The 19,538-nt window shown below is 42.4% G+C and overlaps 1 protein-coding gene across 6 annotated transcripts; it reads right to left on the bottom strand.

The window, feature by feature from the left end:
- Positions 1–313: 313 nt before the first annotated feature.
- On the bottom strand, positions 314–18,690 carry LOC106843562 (zinc finger protein 705A-like). Of its 6 annotated transcripts, none has more exons than XM_044760565.2 (9): positions 18,598–18,690; positions 16,531–16,691; positions 8,555–8,836; positions 8,204–8,274; positions 5,906–5,992; positions 3,832–3,958; positions 3,012–3,104; positions 2,410–2,492; positions 314–1,961 (listed from the first exon to the last, which is right to left on the bottom strand). In XM_044760565.2, the coding sequence occupies exons 5-9, from the start codon at positions 5,915–5,917 to the stop codon at positions 1,311–1,313; spliced, it is 966 nt and encodes a 321-aa protein (XP_044616500.1). In that variant the 5' UTR covers positions 5,918–5,992; positions 8,204–8,274; positions 8,555–8,836; positions 16,531–16,691; positions 18,598–18,690; the 3' UTR covers positions 314–1,310. The 6 variants fall into 6 exon arrangements, with proteins under 6 accessions (XP_044616500.1, XP_070356006.1, XP_014716140.2 ...); XM_070499905.1 differs by having other exon boundaries at positions 314–1,958; XM_014860654.3 differs by having other exon boundaries at positions 18,426–18,641.
- Between the last annotated feature and the right edge of the window lie 848 nt (positions 18,691–19,538).

Below are 19,538 nucleotides of genomic sequence, written 5' to 3'. Positions count from 1 at the left end.
GCTGGAGACAACCCAGCAGTTTATATTAGAAGTCAAGAACACTGTCCCCAGAAGCAGCTAGGCCAGGGTCATAGCACACTGAGAAACCTGTCAAGCAGAATGAAGTCCCTGTTGTGTCACAACCAGGGCATGGACAGAGACAGCTGATGTTGGTGGGAAGTCAGAATGAACAGAGCTGAGCTGTGTGGAAGGAGCTGTGGGAGAAAAGGGATTCTCAGATTTGGGCTGAATCGCTAACCCACATCCCAAGGAGTGCAGACCCAGATCTGTGTGTTCACAGCTGCATAAAGAAAACTAGAACTTCATCAACATATGAGACTTTTCAACAATGTCGTTTATTGTTTAAATATTTACAAGTAATAATCTATTAATTTCTTACAAAATTCTGTATTCAGTCATCCCAGATCGCTTTACTATCTTGTATTTATATGCCGAAGTTTTCCTATGAATATTTTCTCAAAATTCTGTATTATCTGTATGCTAAAAGACTCTGCAAGACTTTTTCTTTTCTCCTAGACTTGTTTTCTGATGTGAAATTCAGCTGCAGCTTTCTCCACTGTGATTTTAGGATTGCTGTCACTCAGTGTAGAACTTCACTGTTACCTGTGTATGAAATGAGTGATCTCTGAAGACTTTCCTTCTTTCAGGACCTTGAGAGTGTTTGGCATATCTGAATCCTCACATGGGCCATAAATGTCACTCTATGACTAAAGGGTTTGTCATGATTTCTCAGTGAATCACTTGTCTACAAATTATGGGTTTCTCATGATTTCTCATTGAATTGCCTCTTCAGTATGAAGAAGTTGATATTCCCAAAGAGGCTTCATCCTCCCACATCCTGTTTTAGTGTTTATTCTTTCACTGAGTTTTCCTGTGCTCACTATGCCTGGTACTTGGCTGCATATTTGTTCACAATGATTATAGACCTAGGAGTTCTCCCAAGTGGAGTCTGCTCATGTTGTTTAACCATAAATTATAAACGAGAGTATTCCCACACTGACCACAGACCCAGGGGTCCTCCCCGTGTGAGTCCTCTAGAGTGCTTAAAGTTTAGGGCTGTTGGTTAAAATATCTACATTCCTTATATTTACAGTGTGAGTTCTCTCAAGTCATCTATGGTCAGACCACTGACAGAAGGTTTTCTCACACATATGGATTCTCTTCCATATAAATTTGAGCATTGAAAGGATGACTGAAGGATCCTCCACATTGATTACAGTGTTTCTTCAATGTGTAAGTCCTCTGATGTGTTTCAATGTTAAAGCTATGATTGATGTTTCTTCTACATTCATTACAATCATAATACCATGTCATCTCAGGTCAGAATATTTACTGAGGGCATTCATGATTCTCTCTCCATTGTGGGTTCCCTCATGTCGTCTAAGGGCAGAACACTGACTGAAGGATTTCCCACACAGCTGACATTCATATGGTTTCTCTCCAGTGTGAGTTCTCTCATGTCGTCTAAGGGCAGAACATTTACTGAAGGCTTTCCCACATAGATGACACTCATATGGCTGCTCACCAGTGTGCGTTCTCTCATGCTGTCTGAGGTTAGACGACTGACTGAAGGCTTTCCCACAGAGGTGACATTCATATGGTTTCTCTCCAGTGTGAGTTAGATTGTGTTTTCTAAGGTCAGAGCTTTGAATAAAGGCATTCCCGCAGATATGGCATTCGTACGGTTTCTCTCCAGTGTGAGTCATCTCATGTCGTCTAAGGCTAGAGCAGTTACTAAAGGCTTTCCCACACAGATGGCACTCACAGGATTTACCTCTAGAGAGAATCTGCTTATGTTGATTCAAGCATGACTGGTCACTAAGGGATTTTTGACACAGTTTGCTGATACAGGGTTTCTTTTCCATGTGAGTTAACGAATGTTGAGTCAACATGGAGCTATGAGTGAAATCTTCTCCCAAATCATTACGTTCAAAGGGATCCTCTGGAGTGTCAGATTTCTGCTTTAGGGAAGGAGATAAAAGGCTGTTAATGGCTTGCTCACATACATTCATTCATTCCTTTACATATGAATTCTAAACTTATCATTCAATGATAGCCTCCAATTAAACTATTTCCAATGCCATTTGCATACACATGTGTTACTCTCCTGCATACACAAAGATTTTCTCTTTTGTGGCGTAACAACTGCAGAACTTACAGATTAACTTTGAAGGCTTCAACATGTCTCAAAGACTAGGCATATGAGCAATGTTTATGCAGCTGTCCTTTCATTTCAGATTTCAGGTTATGGTTTTGAGATCCGAGTAATTTCTTCACTAAATTGAAACTATCCAAGTTTTTTCTCATAAAGAGCTTAATCCCAACCTAACTCAGGCTACTGTGCTCAATTACTAACCTCCCACTGCCAGGTTTTTCACTGGACAACCTGGAAACACCCATGAAACTTACCATTGGCGTGTTTGCAGATGAGCCCTTCTTGCCGATATGCTGTGTGTCTATCATTTCTTGTTCTTTAAGGCCACTCTCCCTGCCTAAAACAATTGAAAAAAATAAATATTTAGAATGGCAGTAGGGGGATGAAAATGTTGAAAAGTACCAAAACCCATGTGAGTATGTTTCAAAAATTGACAATTCAATGGGGAATAATCTAGAAAGAAGAAAAACATTATAGGACATTGATAATTAGTAAAGATTTTCAGGACAGAAATATGAAAAAAGTAAAATGGAGGTAAGATGCTAGGTAGGTCAAGAGAGGGAAAACATTCAAAGGGGAGGATAGGGACAAGAGCTATTATGTGAAAGTTTAACTTCAATAAGTACATGAATATTCCTTTCTCTAAAGCCAAAGACAATGGCAGGAGGACATGTGAATTGCAATTGACATATGCGAGGAATAATGACAACACCTGAACCATTCTGCTCCAATGTCTTCCACCTACATTTTAGAAAATGTCACTCACTTAACAAAATCTTGAGTTGGTATTTCTAAGAACGTGCTCAGTCACTGACAGGCACCTCCACGTACTGAAGCACAGGTCCCTGCTCCCTACCTGGACTCTGGCCTTGGAGAAATCCTGTTCCTTCACTCCACAGCTCTTCTTGCTCCAAGTGGAAAATCACGTCTGATTTGCAATGCTGATACCCTGTTCATGCAACAAAGGCAGGTGGATTTTGAGTTCCAAGCTAATAACCTGCATTATCATCAAGTCCAAGACAGGCTACTGAAGAAGAATGCGGAGAACAGTGAAGTTCAGCTCAGGCAACAAAACTCTGAACAGAGAAAACACTGAAGGTCCTTCATCAGACCAGGAAGAAATCTGGGTTGTGTGTCCAAAATTGTGAGGACCTCTGGATGCTGATATCCATGCCCAAGTTCAAGGACAGAATGCAGAATCCTCAGTCTTTACAAAAATGAAGAAACTGAATGTCTCCACAGTGGGTTGAGTATTATTTTCAAACAGACACAAATAAACATAAGCTGCACAAGAATAATCAAAGCTCCATTATCTTCACTCCTCTGGTCTCAAGCCTCAGCATAATGACTAGAGCAGGATAACTATTTAGAAAATATTTAATCAATTTATTCATGCATTCAAAAATATTCACTGAGATCCTAGTTTTGCTCTGAGTGTTAGAAATTGAGAAGCAAGAAAGATGTTAAATTGTGGTCAAGACTACATTCTAGGGTGACAAAGTAGATATGAATAAAATGCAAAGAAACCACTTTCTTTCATGTAGTTATAAGGTCTATGAAAGAATCAGGGCAGAGATTGGACTGCGTATGGAGAAGCTGTTCTAGATACTTGTTGACTGACTGAATGAATAAATACCTACCTACCTATCTATAAACATAAATCTTGACAGACTCACCCATGGAGACCAGATGACTGACGTTCTCCAGCATCACATCTCTGTACAGCTTTCTCTGGGATGTGTCCAGCAGGGCCCACTCTTCCTGGGTGAAGTCTATAGCTACATCTTCAAACGTCACTGATTCCTAAAACATCATGGATATTCTGGTTTAGACAGACCAATCCCCACCAATGTCTGGAGTGGGAGGGCTGAGATGACAGCACTGAAGAAGGGGCTGGAAGAGCTGGATATGTAGGAAGATCAAACTGAGTTTGGGGCTCCCATCAGTTCATTCTCAGTGTGAGCTGGCATCTGCCTTTCAGACACATCACAGAGATACACACAGTCTGAATTAAGAAACCTTTATTATAAAGTAATATCACATGAAGTATGGTGTGGTATTCCCTGGAAATTTTCCAATCAACTGGTAATCACGACTTCCAGACATGTGATTATAAAATTTGCCCTTGAAAATTCATAACTAAAATTTTCTTTCTGATTAATGTCAAGTAACTTTACAGACTCATCACAAGGCAAACAATAACCTTGATTTGCCACATTTAAACCATGACTACGGTTACACTATTCCCACAGATAAACCTCAGATTCCTCAGCTATGAAATGGTTTAATAACCTGTTATCAGTGTTGACAGATCCAATGAACTAACGTACGAATGTATGTATTCATCCTATCTAAGTAAACATGTATTAAATGCAAGTTATTAGTCTACTACTCATTGAAATGTCCAAGAACCTTGAAGCAATCTCAGCATTCCTTAGAACTGAACAAGATTCATACAGCACTTAGTGTCATTAGTCTCTCTCAACTCTACAGCACTCAGGTGTTCAGAACTAACTGTAAGGTCAGATTGTACAGCAGCACAAGCCAGCGACCTCGGAGATGGCTGTACTGAAGGACAGTCCTAGCCTGACCATTCCTGTGGTACGAGGACTCCCATTCCCAATTTCCTCTGGGACCTCAAACACTAGTTACCGCTCTCTCTTGTCTTTTTTTTTTTAAAGATTGGCACATGGGCTAACAACTGTTGCCAATCTTTTTTTTTTTTTCTGCTTTATCTCCCCAAACCCCCCTGTACACAGCTGTATATCTTACTTGCAGGTCCTTCTAGTTGTGGGATGTGGGACGCCACCTCAACGTGGCCTGACGAGCGGTGCCATGTCCGCACCCCGGATCTGAACCCTGGGCCGCCGCAGCGGAACGCGCGAACTTAACCACTCGGCCATGGAGCCGGCCCCTCTCTTGTCTTTATCTTGTCTCTCTGCTAACGGATACAAGAAGCCTCTTGGTTGATTATTCTATCTAGTTCCTGAAAAATTCCCACAGCCTATTAAATCTTCCTTTACGCCTTCTCCTGAACGCACAGCCACACTTAAGGAAGTAATGCTCCCTGTACATTAACGCCAGTTACCAAATGCGAAAAGAAAGGTTACAAAAAAGGAAAATGCGTGACTGGGGACAAGAATAATAACGAGAATTTTAGTTATCTTTTTAAGAAGTTTCTAAAAGTGCAAATATGTTCTATCAAAATATTAAATTTAGAATAGGAAAAAAATAAATAAATGGCTCCTCGTGACTTCTGTGGCCTAAACTTTTCTCATGTTCCCTTCAACACATCAGAGTCCTCACCCAGGACCTGTAACACTGGATTAATTGAACTCACCTGATGAAATCACTGCCTCCCTGCTGGACTGTAATGTTCTGCTCCTCACTCATCTCTCTCATCTGCATTCACCACAACCCTTAGACCATGAGAGCCAATAACATGATTTATGAGTAAATTATTTCCAAATGAGGCTGTGGACTGAATTAGAGAAAGAAAACTTCTCTCATCTCTTCTGCAAATATACAACCTTAATGGAGGCTAAATGAGTGCCACATTAGGAAGGATATCAGTTATCAAGGAGATCCTGATCCATTATAAACATTCTTGTATCCTGGGGAAACTTCACTAGAGCTCAAATGCCTGAATGCCACCTGACTGCACTTAGAACATCCACACCAACAGGAAACACTTGCCCATCTAATGGCACTAGGATGTCACTTCAGTAGAAAGAGGCATTCCTTACTCACCAGTGGCTGCATTGTCAATAACTCAGTTGGAAGCTGTCTTTCTCTGGGTTTTCACTCACAGACAGTCCAAGCATTAAGCAGGCAAAGCTGAGGAAGGAGAAAGAAGCCATGAGACTCCAGTCCTGTGCACTGGACTGGACTGTCATGACCCACTTGTCATGTCCAGACCCAAACGACCTGGGTCTGACCCCCTGGCCTAATCAAAAAACATGCAGTGCCCTCTATGAGAAAGACACAGAGGACTCTCCTCCCCTCCCAGGGTCAATAGTAAGACGACTATGACTATAGTTGATAATAAAAAACACAGAAATACAGCTATCTTATGGATAAGAACATCAAAAGTATTGAGTTTTATATGTTAATTAGCCTATAGCATCCAGCCTTACGCAATCCCTCTGTGACTAAAGCAGGGCGATCCCTGACTCATGCCACATGGAGATTTTGGTTTCCACCTGTAGGAAAACACTGTGGAATCTCTCAGGTTTCCTTATTCTTGCCTTATGCACTAGCAGCGGTCCTCCAACATCCACGGCAGCCCTCTGGAGCCTCACTCCCTTCCTGCTCTCCCTCAGTCCTGACGTTTAGATCTGTCCCCCATGGACCTGGATATCAAGCAACCAAGAATCTATTGTATGATGGTGTTAATTAATTCAAGGATTTATTCCATTTGGAGGGGTCAATGGTACCCACCCCGCCAGTCCAGTCCTTAAGATCCCCTGCATGAGAAAGTAGCAGGAGTATAGGAGTCATAACATTATTCTCATGTATGTCTCGATGCTCTAGGTCAAGGACACTCAGATAATAGGGAGTGCTGGGGTTTAGGAGAAAATCTAGATGCTCCGTCTGATGGTTTAGCCAAGTGGTAGCTGAAATCCTCCAAATCGGGTTCTGTATTAATCCTCATTAGCTGCAACATCCCTGGGTTTCAGTGTTTACCAACACACAGGTATATGTATATGTACATGCATATATATGTATATACACAGAGAGAAAGCATTTATGAACTGCAATTCTCTCCTAAAATACCAACAATAATTAAATGCATTTCATGGAAAAATGATGATGGTGTGTCATAAACAAAAGTAGGATTAACTCACCCATTTGTATCTGAGGTCCAGAAAAGGGAAAAAAAAGATAAATTTGGATCAAATGTGACTCTGTACTTATTTACATATATTCGCTTACTTAATCCTCACAATAAACCTGCTTATAATTTACTAATTTTTAACAAATGACATGAACAGTAGAGGTTCAAAAAACTTTAGTAAACTAATAGTTACACAGCTAGAAAATGAAATTTGTGTAATTTTAATGTTGCTCTGCCTGTCTTCTGTGCTCAAATCCCTGACGTGTCAGGGACTGGGGATGTTTGGTGACTGGGAGTTTCTTCATAGCTAGAGTTTAGTCAGGTGGGAAACCTAACTTCCTTCATTGAAGCTGGAATGATCTCAGAACCATTCGTGATTCAGACCAGCCTCTCACACCCAGCAACCGGAACCCTGACCTTGGGCATCTCCAGAAGAGAAATCTCACAGCAGGGGCCTTTCCCTGCAACAGCAAACACTGCCATGGTCAAGGGACTAAAATCAACTGCCTTCAACTCGAGTCAGGGAGGGGAATGACTGATGCTCAGGGCCCTTGGACACTATCAACTGAAGGATCAAATATACCTCTTCTACTGAGCCATCATATCTATATACATATCCCCCCTCCACTGAGCCATTACATATACCTCCTCCATTGTGCTATCATATATATGATATGATATAGTCAGGCTCCTCGTGACTTCTCTGTATATATATATTCCCCTTCCACTGAGCCAGCACATATACCCACTCCACTGAGCCATCACATATACCCACTCCACTGAGCCATTACATACACCTCATCTACTGTGCCATCATATCTATATACATACACCCCCTCCACTGAGCCATTACACATATCTCCTCCATTGTGCTATCTTACATATATATCCTCTCCACTAAGGCATCATAGACACCCCTCCCACTGAACCATCACATATATCCCCTCAACTGTGATAACATATATACCCCTTCCACTGAGTCTTCATATGCAGCCCCTCCACTGACCCAGCATATACACTCCCTCCATTGAGTCACCATACATACCCCTCATTATGCCACCATATATACCCCCTCCATTACACATACCCCTCCACTATGCCATGATATACACCCCCTCCAAGGAACCCAGGATGAGTTCTGTGTGAGAACTGCCATCCCAGAGATACCACAGAGACTCTCAAGCATTTCCCCAAATAGAGCCCACACATACCCTGTAAGGTGTCAGTTCCATGTCTCCAAAGTGCAGAATGTTCAACTAGCATCTTCCAAAGCTTACAAACTCTGTAGAGGGAGAAAAATGACACTCACTGCAAAACTGAGGAGAGCCCAAGGCTTCACCTCTGCTCGTTGCTGTCCCCCTCCATGGCCACAAAGCCAAAAAGAGAATGGATGCCCTGCTCCAATTGTGCCCTGAGCTCTTAGACCAATTTGCTCTTTTAGGGCATTTGGACTGGGCCCTCTGCTCTACGCCCCTCAAATACCTGCCTCTACCCTGAGCTCTGAGGTACCTGCTCCTCTCAGACTAGTGAGAACACCTTTCCTCCGGGACATTGGTCCATACCTAGAAATTTGAATCTTCTCTGCAATGCACAGGAACGAGAATGCCTTCAGCATCCCAGAGGCAGGCAGTGCCAAGGGGGTTACCAAGCTTTGCTCTCTGCTACTTGTATGCATGTATCGTGAGGAAGAATTTGAATCTTCTGCCTTCTAGGGTGACTTGAAGTGTCTGAGGAACTGGAGAGCTGTTTAAGAGTCTGAGGGTGACGGCTGGATTCTGGGCACTGTCTCCTCCTCTCTTCCTCTGTGAGTCACCCAGCAGGGAGGACAGAGCTGTCAGTCAGATCTGAAAGAGAAGACCCAGATTAATGCAAGGATCTGATAACTGGGGAGGGCAGCCAATATCCAGGACAGTTCACAATGCCCAAGAGACACTCCATAAATACAGTTTCCCGACTGAGTTATCCAGAGCATAGGGAGCATCCAAGGAGAGGGAAGGAAGATGTAGGGAAACTAATCAGACACTGGCCACGGGCTTATGTTAGGTTTTGACTTCAGGGAAAATTACGTTTTTTTACCTTTAGAAATTTTCTTCTAAGGAAATATAGGGATATATGGGGAAACTCCACACATATGAAACAGGACAGTTCTACTAGTGGGAAGGAAGAATGTACCTACGTGTCACTGTGCTTTGTCCACGCTTCCAAGTGGCAAGCAGCAGAGAAGGTCATGAGTGTGTGAGAACTAGAAATAAAAAGCAGCCCCTCAGTAGCTGACCTTTTTTTTTTTTTTGAGGAAGATTAGCCCTGAGCTAACATCTGCTGCCAATCCTGCCATTTTTCGTTGTCGAAGACTGGCGCTGAGCTAACACCCGTGTCCATCTTCCTCTACTTTACATGTGGGATGCCTGCCACAGCATGGCTTGACAAGCGGTGCGTACATCCACACCTGGCATCCGAACCAGCAAACCCCAGTCCGCAGAAGTGGAATGTGCCAACTTAACCACTGTGCCACCAGGCTGGCTCCTGGTTTTTCTTAGATTATGGAGACCCCAACCAGGTCCCAAACTTTCCCAGTGTCCTAGGCTAAAGAGTCACTATTCTGAGCCAGGAAGAGTTCCTGCTAGAGCGCATCCTTGACATGTATTTCTCGCCACTCTATTGCCGTGAATTCATGCAACTTAAGGAGAAGTCAACTGAATGAAAACAACTTAAAAAAAATAACCAGTGCATTAACTATTAAAAAGGTTAAAGTATAAGAGGTAGGAGTGAAAAAGTAATTGACTATTAATATTCAAGCAACCCTCTGCCTTTGCAGCAGAATATCACTTAAAAATTATCAAATAATTTTAGTAATGGATGGACTATAAATTATTAAACATCTTAATTAACAAGACTTCAAAGCAGAATTACAAGAATGAAAGTAAGAGATTATAAAACAAGAGAAGAAAGAAAAATGACTTGGCAGAGCTCCAAAACTTTCAAAAGTAAAACAAAGCCATTTAAGAAAAGAGACCACATTGGTAGATTAGAGAAAGGAAAACAGACAATGCTAAAAGTCACTCATTTATGTGGACGACAGGCTTTAAAAGGAGCAAAAGGAAAAAGGATTAAGTAAAAATTACTGAAAAGATTAAAGAGAAAGTGAAAGCTGTTAAAGACCACAACCTATAAAATCCAACTTACTGATAAAGATAACAAAGGAAATGAGGCAAAAATAATTGTATAATTTAATAAAGTATTAACATACGAAAAAAGGAATTTGTGAATTTGTGGAAAACTCTGCAAAAACATATGTAAAGCAACAAAAATAAAAGTACCCCATAGAGTCTGTAATTCACAGATGAAGAATGCTTTGAGGATCATTATCAAAACTCAAGGAAAATAAGAGATGACAGTCACTCAACGAAATGATAATGCAGAATAGCTAAAAACTCTCCAGGTTCCCTTTAACTGCAACCCTTAATCTTAGAAGCAAGGAAACTCTTCCTCAAATATCACGAGAGATGGATTCAGAGAAGACTTGTAAGTATAACCCAGAGATGGACTAACAATAATTTAATGGTCACACAGAGACTGTGCCAGTGACAAGAAAGGACAGGTATTACGAGAAGGCAGTCAAAGCAAACATTTCCTAAGGACCCTTGTGTGGAGTCAACAGAAAACTCTGTCTCATTGGGTAGAAATTAAACGTATTTTTAATAACCTAGGAATACAGGCAAACTTTAGGACAAAATCTACTTAACGGTTCTAAGTTATTCTAAGTGATAACTTCATACAACATGATACTGACCAACGGCTCGCAGGAGCAGGAATAGCGACTCATCTTTGGTGCCAGCACAGCTTAGCCTCTCCCTCCACATCTCTCAAAAAGCCTCCAGGAAGCCCTTCTGCTTCTTCGTTATCACCTTAATATGCTAAGGGCATTGCTAACCATTAAGGTTTCCCAGCCCTTCCCAGGCTATTGGGACACAGCTGCTTAGTTCTGGGGTGCACATCAGGGAACTTCGTTTCCCCCAAAACCACGTTCTCCAACAGATCTGCCAATAAATATCACTGATATCTATACCTATTCACCCGTCCTTTCTTTCTTTTCAGAAATGCAACCTGGAAAATTGATGTATTAAGTGAGCTCTCAGTCTCCACACCAGTGATGGGCTGGGCACCACTCCAGGTGCTAAGAAAGCAGTTTACAAGTTGACATAACCAAAGCAGGCTTGCCTTCTTGCCTCCTCCATCCTAGCAGCACAGACTGGAAAGCAAAGGCACAGAGTGCAAGAAGAAAGCTTTACATATGAAGAAAGTATAAAACTGAAACAAATGTATCTTTCAATTTAATACTGTAAATGAAAAAGCCTATCACCTCACATTGGATCACAAATCAAAATCCAACCTATCCTGATTTTAACATCCTGCATATCCAAAGAAATCCAGAAATGGTAAAAGTAGAATTCAGTTTATAATTATTCTACAATTTCATACGTGAAAGCATCATACCCCGAAACAGAAGGCCCAACTCTGAAGAGCACAGCCGGCCCTGCAAACATGGTTCATGACAAAGATGGAGGAAAACCCCACAGTTTTAAAAAAGGAATTTACAACATCCTATACACAATGAAGTATGATCAGAAAATAATGGCAACCATAGAAGATGTGATATGCTAACTGAAAATTAAGGGGAAAATGTCTTTTACATAAATTTGGCATAAATTTTTAAAAATACACATTATGGGGGCCAGCCCCATGGCCCAGTGGTGAAGTTAAGCACATTCCACATTGGCGGCCCGCGTTCGCGGGTTCAGATCCTGGGAATGGATCTATACCACTCGTTGGCCATGCTGTGGCGGCAACCCACATGTAACATAGAGGAAAACTGGCAGAGATGTTAGCTCAGGGCTAATCTTCCTCAGAAAAAAGAAAAAAAACACATTATGAAAAATAATAACAATACTTGAACATATTATATAAAATGAATGGAACAAAGCTAAAATGATATTCACAGAAAATTTTTTGTCTTAAATATGTAAGTTTTAAAAGGGTTTAAATAAATGATATAAGCATCTACCTTAAAAAGTTAAAGAAATAAAATGGAAAAAGTCATTTGAGTAAACCCATAAGAGGGAATTAATACAGAAAAGCAGGAAATAAATCATTATAAACTGAAAAAGTAGAATAAAAACATAAGCTGTAGCTCAATGCGCTCAATGGAACTTTCTGAGATGGAATAAGTGTTCTACAGCCGCAGCATCCAATAGACACGTGTGGTCACAGAACACCAGAGAGGGTCTGAACTTCGGTTATTTAAGTCTAGTTAATCTAAATTTAACAGCTACATGTGACTAGCGGGTGCTCTATCGGCCAGCACAGATCCAGAATCTCAGAGGAGACAGTTAAAGTAATGAAATAGATTCAAGACAAAGATGAAAAGAGATACAAATAGTCAAAAACAGCACATGAGGATGGTGGAGTACACGTAGACACAATAAAATTTACAGATTGTGAGATGTGGCTTTCAGATGGCAAGTGTATAAAGACAGACACAGAGGGCACCAGACACGCTGGGATTCTAGAGACATGAAACTCAAACAGCCTGAGGAAATCTGGACTTACACATAAAATGGGAGATGATTCAATATGAAAATCTGCAACAGACTATGATGTGACAAAAATAAACTGTCATGGAGGGAGGCGCAGAGTGTTCGGGCACTGGCCACACAGTACTTTCAAGAACATGTTAAGAACTTATCAGCTATCCATTTAAAGCGGGAAGCCGACTTTATGTTTTGGCTAGTGGGAAAATAAATAAAATGTTAACACATAGCTGTAGTGAATAGTGTTATCGCCATCTCATTCACAACCGGATTATACATTTAAGTGAAATTCTTACCCCTGCAGAGATAAAATCTTCTGGCTTAAAATTTCTGGTTTCCATATCAAAATAGTTCCACCAAGGGACACAGTAAATATGCCGCTGCATCTCAGGTCATCTTGGTCATTTCTCAAAAATGCCTGGCAACCCTATTAGGTCTTGCATGCCAATTCCAATTCCCATGCAACATAAACAGTATTTCAAACCTTTGCTGTGACCGATGAATTTGCAGAGACTGGTCTTTCCTCTTAGATTCATCAGACGGTTTGTGACTTATTTCAAATGAACAAATGAAGTAGATAATTTTAGAGGTAGATGCTTTCAACCATTAAATGTTAAAGTGTTCCTGCACTCGCATCCAGGGTTCATGCCGTCTCCCCATAACAGGTGAGGAATTACTTTCAATCTCACCTCGGTTCTTTATCTCTAGCTTGATTTCCTACTATTCCTATTACTTCCTATTTATTCCTATTATGCTATTTCTTGCCATAGCATGAATTTTATGTTATTACTTACAAAATAAACACTTTATCTTAAACTATTCCCTCTCAATTTGATCCACCCTCTTAGCATTTAAATATGCTACACTATCTCCCGATCTGAAATTTAAATTAAAAGTGAATAAAACACTTCAGGACTCCTTTATTTGCAGCCGCTGCCCTCTCATCACTTTTTAATCCAAGGTGAAGGCGGAGTCCATTCATCGGCATTTCTCTTCATCCTACACCATCTCTTCTCACTCCAATCTTTTCTTTTTGTCCCTATTAATTCATGGGCGTCATTCTTGCTGACACTAATTCATGGACAAGCCTGCTGAAATATTGAACGCCCCTCTCTGGAGGTATTGGCAGGTCCATGCTGATAGGGGAGGCCCAAGGAGGATGTTCTAGGCCTGCCTGATCTTCTAGAAAAAATGTCTGTTTAAGAAGATTTCGTTGACAAATGGTGTCTTTTAGTGGAAGTGGATTTATCTCACCCTTCTTCCCTCTCCAATTCATCCAGGTTAACAAGTTGTTGTCACGTATAGGGGTGGAAATGTCCAGTTATCACTCATTTTTCAAAGCTTTCACACTTTTTAAACACTTCAATGAATATTACGTTTCTCAGTTAAACCCATAGGCTAGAGATGAATGGATAAGCAAAATGTGGCAGATTTATACAACAGAGTATTATTCAGCCTAAAAAGGAAGGAAATTCTGACACATGCTACAACATGACTGACCCTTGAGGACACTATGCTAAGTGAAATAAGCCAGTCCAAAAGAGACAAATGCTGTATGATTCTGCTTATATGAGGCACCTAGAGTAGGCAGATTCATAGAGACAGAAAGTAGAAATGGGGCTGCCAGAGGACGGGGGAAGAAGGGAATGGGGAGTGATTATTTAAGGGACAGAGATTCAGTTTTGCAAACGAAAAGAGTTCCAGAGATGGATGGTGATGATGGTCTCGGCATTCTTAATTAATTATGAGTTCATTACTTTGAGGGAGAGTCACAGAAGGTACATTGCTAATTGTGGGTTCAATTGGCTTTTCAAAGTGAACAGATATTGTCTCGTTGCTAAACCCCAAATGAGGCACACTTTATGGTTCTATTTGCAACATACAAGGATATACTTTTCTTTCATCATCATATGTAGTAGGATTTTTCAGTCTGGTTAATGTTCCCAGTCAGAGGAGATTAAGTCAGGAATTATTACATTATTACATCATTGTTTAAATGCCTTACCTTTCCATGCCATATAGAAAGCTATTCTCCTCCATGTGTACCTACACATGTCTATAGAGATATACTCATTTGCTTGAGCATCTCTGTGTGATGAATATTCATATGTTATGCCTGTTTTGGAGGAGTTTTAATTATTTTATTTTATTTTTTATTTTTTTGAGGAAGGATTAGCCCTGAGCTAACATCTGTCACCAATCCTCCTCTTTTTGCTGAGGAAGACTGGCCCTGAGCTAACATCTGTGCCCATCTTCCTGTACTTTATATGTGGGACGCCTGCCACAGCATGGCTTGACAAGCGCTTGCGTAGGTCTGCACCCGGGATCCAAACCAGCGAACCCTGGGCCACCGAAGCTGAATGTGCAAACTTAACTGCTGTACCACCAAGACGGCCCTCTGGAGGAGTTTTTACAACAAAAAGTTGGCATAAACTTTCTGCTTTATGTAGTTATTCCATACATCATGGCATTTTTAACAAGAGTTTCTGGCTCACCTTTATTTCCTTGCCAATGGACTGTCACCTATCACTACATCATTCCTTAAATAAACAATCCTTCTATCATGGAGCATCTCATGGAATTCTTTATAAAGCCTGTTCTGGGTAGAATGGGACCTTCCTCTGGCTCTGAACTGTTAAAGGTGTCCATAGCTTATAAATATTCATATGATTAAAAATCCTTCCCATCCTCTCCTTTGTTCATAATTATTGTCCCCTTTTTCATTTGGGGTTTCATTTCCAGTTTTCCCCACACAGAATCTTCCAAGTTCTCTAGCACCTGTTCCTGTGGCTGGTTTCTCCACCTGCCAGCCAGAGGAATGGGGACGCCGCCTTCCGGGAGCCCCAGGCAGAGACAATGGAACAGCCATGCGCAGACACTGAGGGACCCGGGAAGAGCAGATGGCAGAAAGGCTGCCAGCACTGAGGGCGGAGCCAGTGCTGGGGCTTAACGTTCCCCATAGTGGGGCAGGGAGCGGATCAGCCGTCCAGCCTTCCTCCCTTGGAGGTTCCCCACTCCTGCCAGATGTCCAGGCTCCAGGACGGGATGGGCGCAGGGCAGCAGGCAGGCCCTGCACCTGCTCCTTTCTTCCCCCTAGTGTCATCTACAGGTGATCTTCTAAAAATCCTTGCTTTCACCTGTGCCCCAATCCTGATGTTTCTTTTTCTCTCCTGCTACTTGCCCTTTGTCTTTAGGAACACATTTCAGACCTAGAACTGATTCACACCACCTTAAGTCCTGATCTGGGTTTCTGGTCATTCACTCACCAAGGTCTATAGTCTATGCTTCCATCTCCTTAGCTTTCTTCTTATTATTGCTCTCATCATAAAGAACATTATCAGTGTTGTTGTTAATCATCATGACTATAATTATTACAATAATTATGATTATTGTCATCGTTGTTATAAAACATAGAATCAACGTTCTCTATCCAGGAAGGGTGTCCTGTTCACTGAAGGAGACTATAGAGGGTGCACAAAATACATACAAACACACAGATGTTTTCAAGGCATTCCCAGCACCCCTTCCATAAATAAGTGTCCACAAATTTCCCAATTTTCCTTCCACATTCCTGGCATGGCCATTTTGACAGGGGAGGCTTGGTGAAAGCATCTTGGCCTGCCTGACCCTCTGGAAAATATTCTAAGTAATCTCGGGGACCAGCAACCCCTCAAGCCTGCCTGCAAGGCCCAGGGACAGCATCCCTGACCCCCTAGGCTCAATGACAATTTTCCTAAGACCCCTTGGGGGCCTAGGAATAGACGCAATAAGCATGGAAGGCCAGAGAGGAGGCCCCCACCCTCTGGAGCCTTCGCAGCATTTCTAATCATGCCCCGGAATCAGGGAACTACTCCTGCCACTCTACAGACCTGCAAGGACAGAGAAGGCAAGGAGGGACCAATCCAGTCGCCCACCAACAGACTCCGAAGCAAGATCCCTGAAGCACTTACCAGAAGTGAAGGCAGGAGGGTGAAGGAGACAGAAGTGCAGCAAGACAGCCAGGGCTGAGAAAGTGCTGCAGCCTCAATGTTCGGAGTGGGTGGGGCTTTGGAGCACTGGGGGGCAGGGCATGGTCCCTGAGTCTGGCCTTCTTCCTAGGAGGCCAGATTCCCTGCAAGACACACATACACACAAACATATTTAAATAAACCAATACAAGAGCTGTCTCTGAAAGACATTGTTTTCCAGATGTATTTTTATATCTTCTCATTTTTATGTCAGCATTTTAGAACAATTAGCACACAAATAAAAGTCCGTATAATTTTTTTAAAAGAGAAAAGATGATAGTTTCCACGATATGTGTGGATTACAGAGGAAATCAAAATGACTGCTTATTCTAGAACAACTCTTTTGCAAGACGCAAAACTCACAGTTAACAAATAATGAGCTATTTTGAAAACCATATAGCAATTAAACAAAATCCAGGCAAGAAGAACTTTTTACATTAAATTTGATAGTTTTCATAGATCATTCAGCCTTAAGAGTCTAGGAGTTCAATGAGAGTTTCTGCTGCCTCTAACTTCATCTATTTCTAATGCATTCTCCTTAAGAAGATATTAATATTGTCTATTAAAGTTTCTATGACTCATTCGATATCATGACCTTAAAAAAACTCTTCACCATGACAGCTGATCTTTCATAATATCTCAGACAAGGCATTAAGAATTTCATAGGTATCACCCCTTGAAGAGAAGCTCTACAAAACAACACTTTTACTTCCATTCAAAAATATTCCAACAAGTTGAGTAAGGTTAAGTACATACTGAATGAAGAAACAAACAAATTAAAAGCAGAAAAATGGATATTGTATATTCCCAGAAAAAATTAAAACAAAAATACGACATTCACAAATGTGTACATAACAATTTGTTAGAAATAACACACAAATAGAAGCATGGAAATTAAGAAGAAAGTGTTAAATCCTTAAACTTTAATAAGGAATTTAATAACAATACACTCTGAAGTTATTATGTCTATAATGCACTACCATGAGTAAGTGCATTGAAGATTTAACATATCTAAACAAGAAAATACAAATTGCATCTTGATCCAAAATGTAGAGACTTTCTATCCCCATTTATTCCAATTGTAGAGACTTCAGTATACCCATTGCATCCATCGCATATGACTTTGCAGTCAGCCACAGAGAAAATTTCAGCTAATTGCAAAAGAGAACAAATCAAATAGGCCACATATGCTTACCACAGTAAGAATAAAAGGTAAGTAAACAATAATGAGGTATTACAAACAAAAACACGACAGCTTAAACAACAAGCTTACAATACAATCCAATGGCCACTGACAATTAGTCAACATCACCATGAAGAATAAATATTGTCAAAACCACGGAACAGGGCCAAAGTTATCAACTTGAAAAACTGTATACCTTTACATTTACATATCTGAAAAAGAGAGGTTCGAAAATGAATGAACCAGTTGTTCAACTCTATAAACCAAGAGAGAGTAAAAAGAAACAAGAGTAAATCGATGGGATGAGTAGGATGGGACTGGGGACACAGGAACACGGGTGTCACAGGACATGGCGGGTGAACGCCCCCAGCACGGGGCTCAGGGTCATCTCTCAAGAGGTGGCTGCAAAGGGGAGGCCAGGACAGCAGCAGGGCCGGGCCCCGGGTGACAGGAGGACAGGGAGGAGGACTCAGGAGAAGACTGGGGTCCCCAAGATCCCAGGGCCGGGGAACGGCGGGCGCCCCGGCGCTGCCCTCCAGGGCCCGCGAATCCACCTCCCGTGGGGACGGGACCCGCCGCGGGGTGGGAAGGGGAGACGGCGACAAGATCGCGGGCAGAAAGGTCAGGGCGTAGACCGGGCTCCGAGCGATTTTACCGGAAACTGACTCCGACCCGGACCCAGCAGCAGAGCGTCTCCTGACTAGGCGGCGCTCCCCGCGACGGCGACAGGGGGATGCCGGGGTTGTCACGGCCGCGGGACCCCGCACTCGTGGAGGACGAGCACCGGGACCAACGAGCGAGTTTGAAGTAGAAAGACTGAAACTCACTCCAGGAAACGGGACCCGCGATCTGGGAAATCTGCTTCCGGGTCGACAGGAAAACGCGAGAGCGGGAGGGGCGGGGTCCGAAAGTAGTGGCTTGTGTGGGCGGGGCCTGTAAGGGGGCGCGTGTGTGGGCGGGGCCTGGCCCTCTCGGCCCCGCCCCCAGGGGCGTTCCCGGTCTGCCCGTACTGCCGCCCAGAAAACTGTGGTCTCCGCCTTCGCATCCCCAGGGATGTCTTCGGTATCTGTGCGGTTGCCCTGCGCCCACCCTGCTTCGAGTTCAATGATTGAGATGCTTCACGGTAAAAGCTCAGAGTTAAGGCGCCGCGCATATTGAGTGCGGAGATGTTTCCTTCTCAAAAAATAGAAAACGATTTACGGCCAAAGCGCCGTCTCGGGGAGCGTGTCCTGTGAGCCCGGGGGGCTAAGCGGCTGGGGGTGTGCGGACCCGGGTGCGGGTCCATGCGGGCGGCGGCTGGATCAGGAACGTCTGCGGGTCTGCCAATTAAGACTTTGTTCCTTTTTCTGTGTTTGGTGAGAACTAGAATGTGAACGCCAGACTCGCCCGTGGGAAATGTGAAATTTCAGCCTGACGACCACAGGAGGTAGCTTCCCTGTCTGCGCGCCCCGGGCTCGGGGTCGGGACTTCGCGGGCCGGGGTCTCAGGCTTTGCTGTCAAAGAACAAAATCACTGCTGCTCGTGTGCAATCTAGATCTCCTTTCTCCTTGTTTACGTTTATTTCTATCTCACACGTCTTGAGAATGGTTATCAATTGAAATTCCTTTGAGACAAGTGTGGATGCCACCCTCCAAGTTGCATGTCATTATTTTCTAAATATATTGTAATTTCACATTTTTATCTTTGTTCGCAGAGTTACCTGAGAGAGTTCTTTTAATGTGAAAAATGAGATATTTCAATCTGTGTTTTTGTTTGCTGTTTCTGAATC

The sequence above is a fragment of the Equus asinus genome, chromosome 27 (assembly GCF_041296235.1).
Source record: "Equus asinus isolate D_3611 breed Donkey chromosome 27, EquAss-T2T_v2, whole genome shotgun sequence".
In the NCBI taxonomy this organism is placed as follows: Eukaryota; Metazoa; Chordata; class Mammalia; order Perissodactyla; family Equidae; genus Equus; species Equus asinus.
The sequence above is the reverse complement of the archived record's forward strand: the minus strand, read 5'-3'. Positions and strand labels throughout refer to the sequence as shown.

Bases quoted from the DNA above. Each gene is read 5' to 3' on its own strand.
- LOC106843562 (XM_044760565.2), bottom strand. The intron at 2,493-3,011 runs GTAGGGAGCAGG...CAATTGTTTTAG, and splicing joins TCTCCAAGGCCAGAGTCCAG to GCAGGGAGAGTGGCCTTAAA. The intron at 1,962-2,409 runs GTAAGTTTCATG...CCTTCCCTAAAG, and splicing joins CATCTGCAAACACGCCAATG to CAGAAATCTGACACTCCAGA.